Raw genomic sequence first — 13981 nt, 5'->3', positions numbered from 1 at the left:
GAGAGTTAACAAGGTCTCTCAGTACGTTGGCCGAAAGCCACACGTTATGCATTTGGTTAGGTTTAACTATGCTATATAGTTAAACAGATACATTTACCCCTAGGCGGCTTGGCCGCAATAATAGTAAATAAAACACTTCTGGTTTTGAAGCATAAAGTTAAGGTATTAACTATGAGCCCTGGTCTTGGGTTGTAAGTGTCCTTTGGATAAGGAACTTAGTATTAGTGACTCTTTGAGTCGAACGTCTTCCTCTGACGCTAAAGCTACGGCAGCCCCGCTGCATCAGGTCTGTCCGGATATTCCTTGACCAGCTTTAGCTTGGATACGTGTATCACGGGGAACAAGCGATATTAGGTACCTGCCGCTTCCAACTTCACGGCGTGTTCCCCTATCTTTTCACTTACTCGAAACGGTCCGTGCCAGAGATGGGCCTGTATCCTTCTTTCACTCAGTCTAGGTACAGCCACACCTGCGATCCAACTTGGATTTGATGTGGACGGGCGCCTTCGTTGTGTCGAACCGCTCGATCTTGTATCGCACTTCGTAACCGCTCGTTCACTTGGGATCTGGCTTGCCGATAGTATTTCTGGACCTGGTATCGCCATCGTCTTGGGTCTCGGTTTCTCCTCTGGGTGCTACCTACCGGAATGGCCGCTTCCAGAGTGGATCTCGGATCCCGCCCATGTACTAAGTAGAATGGAGTATCGCCCCGGATCCCAGTTCCCCGCTGTCTCTGTCCCAGGAACCGGTTAAGGGCTCGAAATAAATCAGACATAAAGGCTGGCTCACGATCATGCCGAATCATCTCACTAGCCCCAAACCTACGAAGTCACACTCCTCGTACGATTCGGCGATGGTCGGTGCGTTTCTGGACGCGCTAGCCTTGGCTATAACGTATCCGGTAAGCAGATCCACCCAGATCAACAATTCTGTGTTTCCGTTGATGACTTGGTAGCGAGGGGATGTGATCCATGGCTATGATTTGGAACGGGTAAGTCGCTGGGCGTCCTGGCGACTCCCCTTCGATTGTGGGTCTGCCCTCGCCTGTCTCACAATCCACGCATTCACCGATATATCGCTGCACACTCTTGAATAGTCCCCTCCAGTGAAAACATTCCCGGATCCGTTGGTAGTTTCGACCGCTTCCCTGATGTCCTCCTTCTATGCTAGCGTGACAGTGACGTAGGACGTCCTGCTGCAAGGTTTCCTGCATCACCAATCTCATCAATCCGTCTCGATCCCCGCTGACTCGTTTCGTAGGAGGAAAAAAGAAGCGCATATCGTTTAGATCCACTGCATAATCCGTAGCGATAATACTGTAGGATTTGGCGTTTTCCCGACTCAGGTCTCGTACATCCCCCATCAGATACTTCTTTAGTCCCAAGATTCACACTTCTTCGTTCTGTGCTTTGAGAATCCGCTCAATACGGACTCCCTTCACAAATGCTTCATCGAGAATCCGGGGGCTAGATCTCTGGATCTAGTGGTAGCCATAACCTGGACCGTCCGCTTCACGGATCCAACCACCACCACTACGTCTAGTCGGTTTAGCGTGACGAGATCCTGACGCGCGGCCTTTCTCTCCACCTCAACCCCATATTGAATCCGTAAAGCGGCACTTGCCAAGCTGTCCGCACTTGCATTCCAATCTCGCTTGACATGTACCAGCTCGTGGTTCATCCAACCACGCAGGTGAGTCACCGTAACAGATTTAATGCCGGGGCCTTGTGATCAATTTCACATCCCACCTGTCTGACGGAGACCAACACAATTATTTCCTCATCTGCAAGAAAACATTCGAAAATACCCGGATCATTTCGCTGGAGACGTTGCTGGAAACACAGAGTTGAACACCAGCGACAAGGAATAATACCTTCGGCGACGGTGATCGGTACGCTACCTTCTGGTATGGTTTATACCGACATGTAGATGTGAGATTAATTCAGGGCTACATAAAATAATAGCAATGAGATTTATTTTACCAAACACTATTTAATGGGAGTTCATTAATACTCTCACGGAGATCAATTGCTGTGTGAGATAAAACAATTACTCCACACAAAATAATATCAATGAGATTCACTACCGTGACCACTGTAGTGATCTCGATAGCTGATTATTGCACATTCTACTTTCAGGTTTTCTTAATGCTAAGGTCGTGTTCGACTTCACGATATAATAGCTGGATCGGGTCACAAACAGCTACTTTTGACATGAAATTGCACTTTCATTCAAGATATGCAACTCGAACACAAATGTGCACTAGTCGCTGCTTTACTACGAAATGACTGGTTCTCAAAAACGTACCGGGGCTGTTTTTCAAACCAGTCGTCTAGACCCCCTTCCCAATAGTGACCAAACTTTCTCATCTTGCAGAAAAGACAGCAGCCATGACTGCTGCAGCCAAAAAGAAGCGTCAGACTTGGACACAAGAAGAAGAGAATCAGCTATTCAGGATTACCGCTCTCGTAGATATTATCGAAAAAGCGTTTGCCCTCTTGGTTCAAAAGGCGAGGCACTGGGAATGTAGCTGGTAATAGACGCAGTACTCCTTTTTTGTTAGCCTCCAATAGAGCTCCTACAGCCTGTAGAAGCCATAAGTCATCTTCATCGTCGTCTCCAACCATTTAAGAAATGATCCTGCAACCGACAAGCAGGCTATCTACCTCTACTTAGCACTGTGGTGTTACAATCAATTGGTTGGCTACGATTATTGGTGCTGTACTTGCTTTGCACACAGCAATTTCAGCCGGAGCGTTAATTACGCGGTTTGGCAATTTTAAGTTGAGCACGACCTAACATTTTTGGCAAGTCGACCGCAACAAAAAATAAACAGAAAAAATGCGTGTCCGTAGCGAAAATAAATATTGTTCTATCCCTTCAAAGTACCTAAGCCGCTCTTGTCAATAGTACGCGCTTCCCCGACAAGGCCCTAAGATCAGTCCCTAAAGACAGGTCCTTACTCGCAGTGAGTACTTGTCAATTTCCTGTAATCATGTTTCGCGCTACGTATGTTAGTATTTAAGCCATGATTACAGTATACTTAAGCATACTAAGTAAGAAAATAGTACGCCTGGATACTTCTTAAATGCGGGCAAATAATCGTACAGGTAAACTAATAACACGTACAATTAGGGGTGGTCGGGTAAAGTACGAAACGACCGTACCCCGACCAGACCCGAACGTTCCCTGGGTGAAATCCGATTTCCTCTTGTACCCGGCGCCAGTTGTCTGTACTGTTACACAAAACACTGGACGTGATTATTTTTGTTTTGCTTAATTTAACCCACAAAATTTAAAAAAAGAAAAAAACGATTTTAGCCCAAATTGAAAACAGCAAATATTTTATTTTTTCATTTTACAATAATGTCTTGCCGCATTATCCCTACGCTATGGCAAAAGATGGAGACGCTTCCAGCTGGTACTGAGCTGTTTACTCGCGTTCTAACATGCCTCGATGCAGTAAGCATCGCGAGACTCTTGCAAGTGGAGAAACGAAGTCGCAGGAGCGTCCGGAAGCTGTTCTCGACCATCGAAACGATACGCTCTCGTGTGGCATTAGCGTCTTTGTGTTTTTCTCGTCTACGTGTGGAGTTTCAAGCGTATTACCAAGTGCTAGAGACTCAAAACATTCCGCGTTCGAACGATCCTCGTGTACCTCCCCGTGTGTCCCCCTTTGGAGCGAAAGGGGTCAGGTGCGATGAATATTTGCGGCTGGTGAGTGAATAATTAGAGGGTACTAAGTCCTGTTTGGTTCTTGCCTTTTGAGTAGGTTGCTGGAGGAGCAGTGTCATTGAAGCCAGTAGAACTGCCGGACGTGCACGCAAATGGATTAACTGCTCACTTTTTAGCAGCGTCCAATACTGCAGGAAATCGACCAATGCTCATGAACGTGGTGCAAACCAACCGTCGGATTTATACAATGATCACGGTGAAGTTGCTGCAGTCTGGTGATAATCAAGACAGGAATGATACGAGCACTGAGCTGGTGCTACGTAGTTACTCGTACCTCAAGGAGTTTGGGGAATGGAAGACGCCGACACTTCCAGAGAAACACAAACTGGCAGCAGCCAATTTTGGAAGTCACCGAGGTCAATTCGATCTGATCTCGCAGGATGGCAGTGTGGTTTTGGGATTGGAAGTACCGAGGGGTACAGATGCCCAGATGGATTATTATTTGGTGAAACAAGCCACAGTGTCCATTCATATCCAAGAGCTTTTGCAAGTTTATTTTATATCGCTACGGCCGATTAAATCTTTGCCTGAACCTTCGCACCGCGAAGCATGCAACATTTCGATCACACTTCGGTCAATAGCAGGGAAACTAGTTACACGTTGTTGTGTGCCTGGGTATATTACGGTCGAACAGCAACAAGGTGATGGCACTTCAACTGAAAGTAACACACCACGCAACCAATCAAGACAGCGAACTGGGATCGAGAATTTTGAGGTTGTAACGTGTCGAGGCAACTGTAACTCAGACAAGAGAACCAAGGTTAACCTTCCCACTGACCCAGGCTACGCGTGGCTCGAGGTGCGAAGTATGAACGAAGCAGCTTTATCGAGACGGTCGTGTCTCTATTATTACGCTGTAGCGCTTCATCACGGTGCTAAGAAAGTCCCAGGAAGTGGAGATTCGCGAGCGATGCAGTTCAATTGGCTGCCAGGCTTACTCGAATCATTTCCCACACTGGAATCTCGGCAACGGCGATGTCTGAAGGGCAACCTACGCATGATGACTTCGTCGAACGGTAGCATGTTGCAAGAACTGACGCTAGTAGCGCAGAGATTGCCAACAGCGAGGCTAGAACGATATGCAGCTCGGATCGAGTCGTACACAAGACATGAGTCATAAGCATTTCAAGTAATAGATTGTCTGCCGTTGACTGGCGTCCCGAAATCAGACGTCTTGACAAGGAAGGACAAGTTGCGCCCCGTTCGATGTCGTTGAATCAGCGCCATCAAACTTGATTCAAAGGAGACAAGTACTACTTCAAGTGCTAGAGGCAACAACAGTGTAGCTCTCACGCATCATTGAACAACTAAGTGTAACTTTGCAACCACTTCGTTGCTGTAAAAGTTTCGTGCACCTGAAACCGTCAATTGAAGTCGCGCAAAAGTAATATATACCCTGTGTGAAACTGCAGAAGTTTGTATGACTCGAATTAGAATAATCCAATCTGATTTCATCCAAGATATCAAACGGCTACGTACGTGTCATTTCCGCATTTGCTCCATCCAAGACACACGTCTTCTGTCAATCCTATCGCAACCATGTCGAAGGACTTGAAATTCCCGGAAGACTTTATGTGGGGCACTGCCACTGCCTCGTACCAAGTGGAGGGTGCTAGCAACGAAGGTGGACGCGGCGACAGCATCTGGGACGCCTTCTCTCGGACACCCGGTAAGATCGTGAATGGAGACACGGGCGAGAAGGCGGTGGATCATTACCATCGCTACAAGGAGGACGTGCAACTTATGAAGAAGATGGGACTCAAAGCTTACCGTCTCTCCATCGCTTGACCGCGGATCATCCCCGCAGGAGTCGGCGCAGTGAACGAGGAAGGCGTCGAGTTCTACAACAACCTCATCAATGAGCTACTGGCCAACGACATCACGCCCCTGGTAACGCTATACCATTGGGATTTGCCCTTAGCTCTGCAAACCGAGTATGACGGTTGGCTTGGTGGCAAAGTCATCCAAGACGCCTTCGCGCAATACGCTCGCGTGTGCTTCCAGCGCTTCGGAGACCGTGTGACCAACTGGTTGACGTTGAATGAGCCGTGGTGCTCCGCCTTTCTGGGCTATGGCAATGGTGTTCATGCTCCAGGACGCAAGTGGAAGCCACACACGGAAGTGTATCTTGCAGGACACAACTTGTTGCTGGCCCACGCGCGTGCTGTTGAAGCCTACCGCAACGAGTTCCAAGCTACACAGAAAGGTAGAATTGGCATCACGCTGAACTGTGATTGGCGCGAACCAGCAGCGACGGATGATCCCGTGCAGAAGGCTAAGAACGAAGAAGCGGCGGAACGCTCGTTGCTCTTCTTCCTGGGATGGTTTGCGGACCCGGTCTACAAAGGAGACTACCCGCAAGTCATGAAAGACCGATGTGGACTACGTCTACCAACGTTCACTGAAGACGAGAAGAAGTTATTGAAGGGCAGCTCGGACTTCTTCGGTCTAAACCACTACGGTACCAGTTACACTGAGCCATCAGATGAGTATGAGGCCAAGATCGCGCCACCGGATGATGCTACTGGTGGCTATGGACTCGATGAAGGCACCAAACTGACGTCGGATGACTCGTGGAAGCGCACGGACATGGGCTGGAACGCTGTGGGATGGGGCTTCCAGAAGCTGCTGGTCTGGATTCAGAAGCGTTATGCAGTGCCCAACGGCATTTTAGTCACAGAGAATGGCTGCGCGTGGGCGGATCGCACCAAGGAGGAGGCTCAGAATGACGATTTCCGTGTGCAGTTCTACAAGGAATATCTCACTGGACTACACAACGCTATTGCGGAAGGCGCAGATGTCCGTGGATACTTCGCTTGGTCTTTTATTGACAACTACGAGTGGGCGGAGGGATACACTAAGCGCTTTGGGCTGCACTGGGTCAACTACGAGACCATGGAACGCACTCCTAAAAAGTCGGCGCTCTGGTACGGCGACGTCATTCGCAATAACGGATTCGCTGCTTAAGTGGGGAACAGTCGCTGATACAGTGAAGGTGCAAGTTGCACTCCCCTCGTGTGGAGCAGCAAAGCGATAGCAGTTTTAATGCTGCCTACCGTGTCGTAGGAAGTTGGGAGGCTCTCTCTTGCCCAAGTTGAGAGCGTAGATATTGGTAAAACTACATTGTTGCAAAAGTTCAACAGCTGCAACAAGAGCTTCAACCACGACTAAAATGATTGTCCAACAGACACCTTTAATGCTGATATCCGTCGTTTATGCTCAATTTACCATAAATGAGCTATATTTACAGGACGGATGTCATGGGATGCGACGATTTGCTCAACGATTATGCTAAAAAAATATGTCTTGCCGCGAAGAGCTCACTCTGCAATTTCGCTTGACCCTCAAGAGCTTCAACAACTTTCGACTGCGCAATGACCAAGGAGATCCGATTCCCCGATAAATTCATGTGGGGTGCCGCTACTGCCTCGTACCAAGTTGAGGGTGCGTGGCCGCGGTGCCAGCATCTGGGACGCATTCTCACACACTCCGGGCAAGACCAAGAACGGCGAGACGGGCGACGTAGCGATCGATCACTACCACCGTTACAAGGAAGATGTGGCGCTTATGAAGAGTATGGGACTCAAGGCTTATGGCTTCTCCATCGCCTGGCCACGTATCATTCCGGCCGGGGTGGGTGAGGTTAACGAGGAAGGCGTCCAGTTCTACGACAACCTCATTAACGAGCTACTCGCTAACGGAATTGAGCCCATGGCTACGCTGTACCATTGGGACTTGCCATTGGCATTGCAGACGGAATTCGATGGCTTCCTGGGTGAGCAGATCCAAGAACACTTCGCTCAGTATGCTCGAGTGTGCTTTAATCGATTCGGTGACCGTGTCAAGAGCTGGATCACAATGAACGAGCCATGGGTGGCCAACTACATGGGCTTCGGTTCGGGTATGTTGGCTCCTGGACGTAAGCACAACAAGCACTTTGAGCCATACCTTGCGGGTCACAACATGCTTCTTGCACACGCTCGGGCGGTGGACGTGTACCGTAAGGAATTCCAGGAGACGCAAGGTGGTCAAATCGGTATCACGCTGAGTGCTGAATGGAAAGAGCCTGGCCCCACCGACGATCCGGAACAGAAGGAGAAAAACGTCGCTGCAGCGGAGCGTGCGATGGCGTGAAGCTTCGACTGGTTTGCCGAACCAGTGTATTTTGTCGACTACCCGCAGGTCATGAAAGACCGCTGCGATGATCGCCTGGCGAAGTTCACCAAGGAGCAGAAGAAGCTACTGAAGGGCATGGGCTTAACAACTACAGTTCATGCTATGTCAAGCCGTCACCTGAGTTTGAAAATGGCGTCCCACCTCCGAACGACGAGTAAACGTTAAGTTCACCTGTACCCGCCTGAAAATCACCGTAAAACCCAGCACACTATGCATAGAGAGGCCATTCTCGGACGCCCTGCTGCGGCAGCGCGCACAGCCGGGTGGCGCATCCGGCGCGATGTGCTCCCGCCGAGGATGAGCATGCAAGGTCCACTGACTGGGGTGGGCCACACCCAAATCTGGACCACTTTTAGGTGTCACACTCCAGTCAGTATCTCGCGGAAGCTGTCGACGAGCAGCAGCAGCGCCGCCAACCTGGAAAGCCGCACGCGCCCCAGCACACACCAGAGCAGCATGCCGGGCCTCAGCGCCTCTGAGCTGCCTCCAGAGACTCTGTGTGCTGGTGACACGATCGAGTACTACTGCCGTGCCTTCGTCTGTGGAGACCCCAAGGGCTTTCGGCGCGCCGTCGTGACTTGCATTGACGACTGCGCGGACGTGGACTTCCCGGTCGATTTGGACACCGGGGACGTAATCCCGGGCGACATGATGATGAAGCGAGTCACTGCTGCGTCTAAAAAGCAGCTAGATCCCAGTGCCTCGCTCTGGAGGAAGCTACGGACGTTCAAGCTCGTCGAAGGGACGTTTGCAGCTCCATCGAGGGCCAGCGCGCTCAATTCAGCGCTTGCCGGGGCAATCAATGCTGCGGTAGAGTCCGTTCGGGAGGCGCTACGTGATAAAAGCGAGGAGATCGTTCCGGAGACACCCCAGAGCAGCGCGTGCAGCTCTCCCGAGCCAGCGCCGAGTTTGAGCCAGGTGGAGCTGCCCAGCACTCCAACCCGGCCGTTGGCGGCGACAGAGAGCGGTGGTAAAGCTCCAGCACGGTCGGAGAAGAAGGCACGAAGCGAGCAAGCGTACGAAAGATCGTCTATTAGGGAGATTATCGACTTGGTGTCGTCGTGTGATGAGAGTGGAGTGCTTTCCGGTGCTAAGTCTGCCGAGCCAAGTCCAGCAAGCGAAGTTGAGGCGGCTGTGTATATGCGGGCGATTCCGAACCGCCACGCCCGGGCCAAGATCCGCCACCAGGCGAAGAAAACGCGAGCGCAATGGCACGTCCCGAGATCGAGAAAGCGCCGCTATCTGGCAAAGTGCGCCATCACCAAGAGCGGCTCGGAGATCTACCACGCGAAGCCGTTTCAGGCCGTCAAGTTCGAGGCCTTGAAGAACAGCCCTGAGGTGAGAGAGCAGCTGGAGACTCTGCACGCTAGACGGGATGTGTTCCAGGATCCAGCAGCGAAGCAGTCTCGCACGCTGCTCAAGACGGTGTTATGGCCGTCAGACGTCGATCCCATTACGAGCTGCAAGCGCAACGGCGTCAAGTTCCCGGACATCGGGGCAGTCGACGCATGCAAGTGTTTCGGCGATTGTTTTTGGGATACGTGCTCCAACGTGGCGTCCGCATCGTTCTGCACCCCGAAGTACTGCAAGCTCGGGGCGAGGTGCAGCAACGCACCGAGGACGCTGGACACGTTGAAGCTCTTCGACACCGGTCGGGTAGGCCTCGGGGTGTACACCTCCACGGATCTCGAAGTCGGCGACGTCCAGGATCGTTATGACTCATGAGCTTACGTCGCTCGTCTTCTTTTTAATGAAAGTCCTTGTCCAGCGCAGTGTCCTTCTCCATGATATCTAATACCGACGCTCGTCTAGGTGGACCAGTCTTCGCTCCAGTAGATGGCTGCTTCTTGGCAGCAGCGTCGGCAGTGTGGATCTCTGCGAGTCGTTTCTGTAAAGTTGCCGGCATCTTCATGGTGCGGAAGGACTGGACACTTAATCCACTTTCAAACGCACGCAACGTCAGCAGCTCTACAGCCAGCGGACCAACGTACGTCTCTCGCATCTTAAGCAGTAGAAGCTCCTCTTTCTCCACAGCAAACGCAAGCGCATTGCGCACTTCATCGCACGCCTCATCGCCCTGTCGAGTCAACAGATCTCCATAGTCTAGATCAATCTCCCACTCCTCCGAGTCGACGCGACTTTGAGGTGGTAACGCTGCGTCTTGTGCCTGTAGCTCTTGAAGTTCAGTTCGCATCTGGTTCAATACAGCACGTGTCGAGTCCTGTTTACTCAGCGTAGACCTCACTCGGGCATCGGCTTCACTCTTCAGCTTGGCGTCCTCGATTGTGTACGCTTCCTTTGAGTTTGCGATATCCTCCACACTTAACTGTAACAAGGCCGTAGCGGCGACTCCAATGTGTGCCTTGCCATCATCTCGGAAAGGAGGTGTTGCCACGGGGAGGCCTTCAATACTCTTGTCATCACTCGCAAGACGGATAACGCCGAGGTATTCCTCCTTGTCCTTAGCTGCAGCAACACGAGACGATAACTTGCTCTCGATGTAAGCAGCATAGGCTTTAGCTCCATGAAAAGCAGGCAGAGCGCTCAAGTCGGTATTTGCTGTTCTTTCACTGTTACTAGGGTCACGTGACGAGTCCTGTTTACTCAACGTAGACCTCGCTCGGGCATCGGCTTCACTCTTCAGCTTGGCGTCCTCAGTTGCATACGCTTTCTTCGAGTGAATAGGTGATGGTAGGATTGCGATCCAGCGTCAATAACAGCGTTGTTGCCCGACATGTGGCCACCTAGGAAATGAGATAAAGCTGTCGGATCTCGTATTTGAATTTGAAGTTTGTAAGGCTACATGTATCTGCAGGATACATCAGATCATCCGATTCAGATGTATCAAAATATTATTTCCCCGTACCACGTCACATATTTCTTAAAACTGCGACCCTCGGTGGGAGAGAACCAAGAGCCATACCACCGACTCTCGTGGGCTGTCAGTTCGCCTTACGACCGTCTAGAGTGCAAGTTCCTTGACACTGTCTAGGCTTCTACAGTACCACTAACGACGTCAAAGTCGCCGCCCTCCTCACTTCACGTCTGCGAATCGGCGCTACCGTTTGTAGACAGGTGAGGGAAAAAAGAACACATGCCCACCACTTTTGACCTGCTATGCCCAGTGACACACTGCCGATTTCACGTACAGTACGCTCTCAACTTGCTACTTACAGTCGATTTGGGTTTGCCGTGACTGAACAGGAGCTACCTACGGACCATCGTGAAACGGAGCACGAACTAACGGTGGAGAGACTCGACGCGAGTCCTGTCCGTAACGCGGCGACGTGAGGTGAGCACCTTCACGCCCTATACGATGAAATACACACAAATGCGAGTAAAAAGCACACTAACGCCGGCTATCTGCACTGCCAAAGAGAATACGGTACCATGGCCTTGAAGGATACTTTTCCTGCCATGCAACAACGTCTCCACCGCTGGATTGGCGGCATTTTTCGCGGCCAGAGACGGAAATCAGGCAAAACGCTACGCTACTAGCTCGTGCCGAGTAGCGAAGTACCCCACCACATACCATTCACCACCCGAACCGGCCTACTGGGCGCGCTACGGCCACTTTGACGTCATTTTCTACAGTGCAACCGTGCCATGTTGCACAGGCCGAGGAGCGTTAATGCCTACAATGTCTACAACTGGCCCGCTGCATGACCATGAACGATGGCCTCGACCATTGAACCAGCGGATAGCGGCTCCGTCAAGCCGGCATCACCGTGGATAATCACCGTAGAGGGTGTTGCGAGGCCAGCTGGAACATAATCGTCATTATTGTCCATAGTGAAGATGACCCGATTGTGGTATCCACATGCACTCCATCACATGTGAACGTGGTGATGGTGCGCTGGAGATGTGCGTAGTTGAAAGGTGGTGTGATGCTTTTACTGTAGAGTATGACTTTGCATGGATGGTCGACCGGATCGACCATGTCGACCATAACATCAACGATTGTAGACTCGTTGCGAGACTGAAAATGGCCGTCAACACTGCGGGCACGGCCTCCACGTAGGATGTGGAGGTCCGCGCAATGTCTACGCCGGCTCAACGCATTGCTAAGTGCATGGAGAGAAGGGGTCGCTGGCTACGTTTGCACTGGATCTGGGGTTTAGTGGTGGAAGATATGGTACGAAAAGAATCTGTTCGGCGGTTTTGAGGTCTAATTTGGTGCATATTTTTACTCCTTCGGAGATTTAGCATTTGGAAAATGGCGAAGGGGTGGGAAGTATGTGAAGCTACACGCCGGGCAAGCTGGATCCCGCAGCTTCGGCCAGTGGTGACCCCAGAGCACCGTTTGGGGGTCGATCGAGGGTACTGGCTGCTGTTGTTGAAGCGCATGGGTTCAATGAGCTGGGTGTTTTTCGAGCTGCGAAAAAAACCCGGTGTTGCGCATATGTCAGCTTGCTCACGCGGGGCTCCGAATGCGAGAGATAAGTATACACTCGTCTGCGTTTACGCCGTCTTGAGGCACCAGAGGGTAGGTATTCGTTCTGCGCTATTTGGCTCTTTGTGGCTCTTGTGGCTGTCGTGACAGGAGTGGGGTATCATGTTGTGGATAATGCGGAACAGCAGATTTCTTGTCGACACGGGTTTGCAGGATGCTCACGCGGGGCTCCGAATGCGAGAGATAGGTATACACGTCGTCTGCGCTTACACCAACTTGAGGAACCAGAAGGTGGGTATTTGTTCTGCGCTAGGTGGCTCTTTGTGGCTCTTGTGGCTGTCGGGACAGGAGTGGCGTCTAACGTTGTGGCTAATGCGGGACAGCAGGTTTCTTGTCGACACAGGTTTGCAGGATCGGTAAACTGGAGGCGATTCAATGCGTTGAATGGCAAAGATGAAGCCGACGGATCGTTGCTATGGAGTACGACGGGGCACTCACATGGTATTCAAGTGTGGCGTGATGCTCCGATTACTGCTACACTGTCGATTGCGAGACAGCCGTGGGGCTCGAGGAGTTTTTAAACGCGCTGTGCTTTGGGTCGGATTGGGTGCCTCTACCAAAGATCAAGTTGTATTTCTTCGTGTATTTGCCTTATTTGAGCTGACATTGTGGTACCTTTCTACTCAACAGAATGTAAAGTGGTTTGTACAAGCTCTACGCTGATTCAGAGAACGTTTTCTTGCAGCTGAATAGCAATTCGAGTCGACTTTCCACGTCACGTTTTGCTTCTTCGAACTTGAAAGCCGAACAAGACTGCGATTTGTGGAGCGCTGATGGTGTGATGCAGTATTTGCTTCCTTACCATAGAGTGTGTGAAGTTTGGAAGTCTTAAAATCACTGCAACACTGAATTTAGTGCACTTGGTCACTTGGTAAACACAGAGCACCCCTCTACAAATTGCTTTTCAATCATACTTTGCAGTACATTGATCGTCTCATCCCAGTGACAACAAAAAAAGTTCAGCAAAAGTTTATAGTTTTTCAGCGTTTTGGTGCTAACACCTCTCATGTTGTTGCATGAATCTGCGGGTGCCGGTGTTACTAGCACCTGGTCAGCATTGGATTCATTCATATTCATGTTGAGATTAAAGTGCACGTTAGTATCGGAGCAAATTTTCAGAGTATAATGCTGCCCATCGCAAGATCAGCATTGTACGGTACTTGTAATGTAGCGCCACTCCACTACAAACACAGGTGTGATGGCAATGAGATCTGCAACCTCCAGTTTCAAGACAAGAGACTCGAATCTATTGCATATGCTGAAGTTTACGTGCGTTCTTATCACTCTGAAGTCTAGCAGGTCAGAAGTGATTGCAGTGGCTACAGCGAGTGGAGAGGTGCATGTGCGTTGCAGCTCAAAACCGAAGGTCGTTGTCGGTTTTGAGCTCCAGCGCACAAGCACCTCTCTACTCGATCTCTTCACCACAAACCTTTGACTTCGACTGCGTCTTGTCTTCCTGCTCGAACGTTTCACTTTCGGTTTTGATTTCCACCACACAAGCGACCTCGCCAACTCAAGCGCTGCACTCAAGATAACTATTAGCCTCCATCAGCACACTCCCACTCTATCGAGCAAGACTCTGTATTAACCGCTCTGGATCCTACTCGTCGCCAAGCT

At 50.7% G+C, this 13981-nt stretch overlaps 3 protein-coding genes across 3 annotated transcripts; all 3 read left to right on the top strand.

Moving 5' to 3' along the window:
- Window positions 1-3366: 3366 nt before the first annotated feature.
- On the top strand, window positions 3367-4855 carry PITG_18210 (uncharacterized protein; the record flags this gene model as incomplete). The annotated part of the gene is made up of 4 exons (XM_002997801.1): window positions 3367-3666; window positions 3773-4360; window positions 4427-4453; window positions 4496-4855. 4 exons carry the CDS (start codon window positions 3367-3369, stop codon window positions 4853-4855), a joined length of 1275 nt encoding a protein of 424 aa, XP_002997847.1.
- Window positions 4856-5274: 419 nt separating this feature from the next.
- Window positions 5275-6702, top strand: PITG_18209 (glycoside hydrolase, putative; the record flags this gene model as incomplete). The annotated part of the gene is made up of 2 exons (XM_002997800.1): window positions 5275-5506; window positions 5555-6702. The coding sequence occupies 2 exons, from the start codon at window positions 5275-5277 to the stop codon at window positions 6700-6702; spliced, it is 1380 nt and encodes a 459-aa protein (XP_002997846.1).
- Window positions 6703-7109: 407 nt separating this feature from the next.
- On the top strand, window positions 7110-7981 carry PITG_18208 (glycoside hydrolase, putative; the record flags this gene model as incomplete). Its single annotated transcript, XM_002997799.1, has 3 exons — window positions 7110-7144; window positions 7200-7865; window positions 7954-7981. 3 exons carry the CDS (start codon window positions 7110-7112, stop codon window positions 7979-7981), a joined length of 729 nt encoding a protein of 242 aa, XP_002997845.1.
- Window positions 7982-13981: the final 6000 nt, after the last annotated feature.

The sequence above is a fragment of the Phytophthora infestans genome, genomic scaffold (genome assembly GCF_000142945.1).
Source record: "Phytophthora infestans T30-4 supercont1.66 genomic scaffold, whole genome shotgun sequence".
Taxonomy (NCBI): Eukaryota; Oomycota; class Peronosporomycetes; order Peronosporales; family Peronosporaceae; genus Phytophthora; species Phytophthora infestans.
This window is presented reverse-complemented; position numbering and strand designations above follow the sequence as displayed.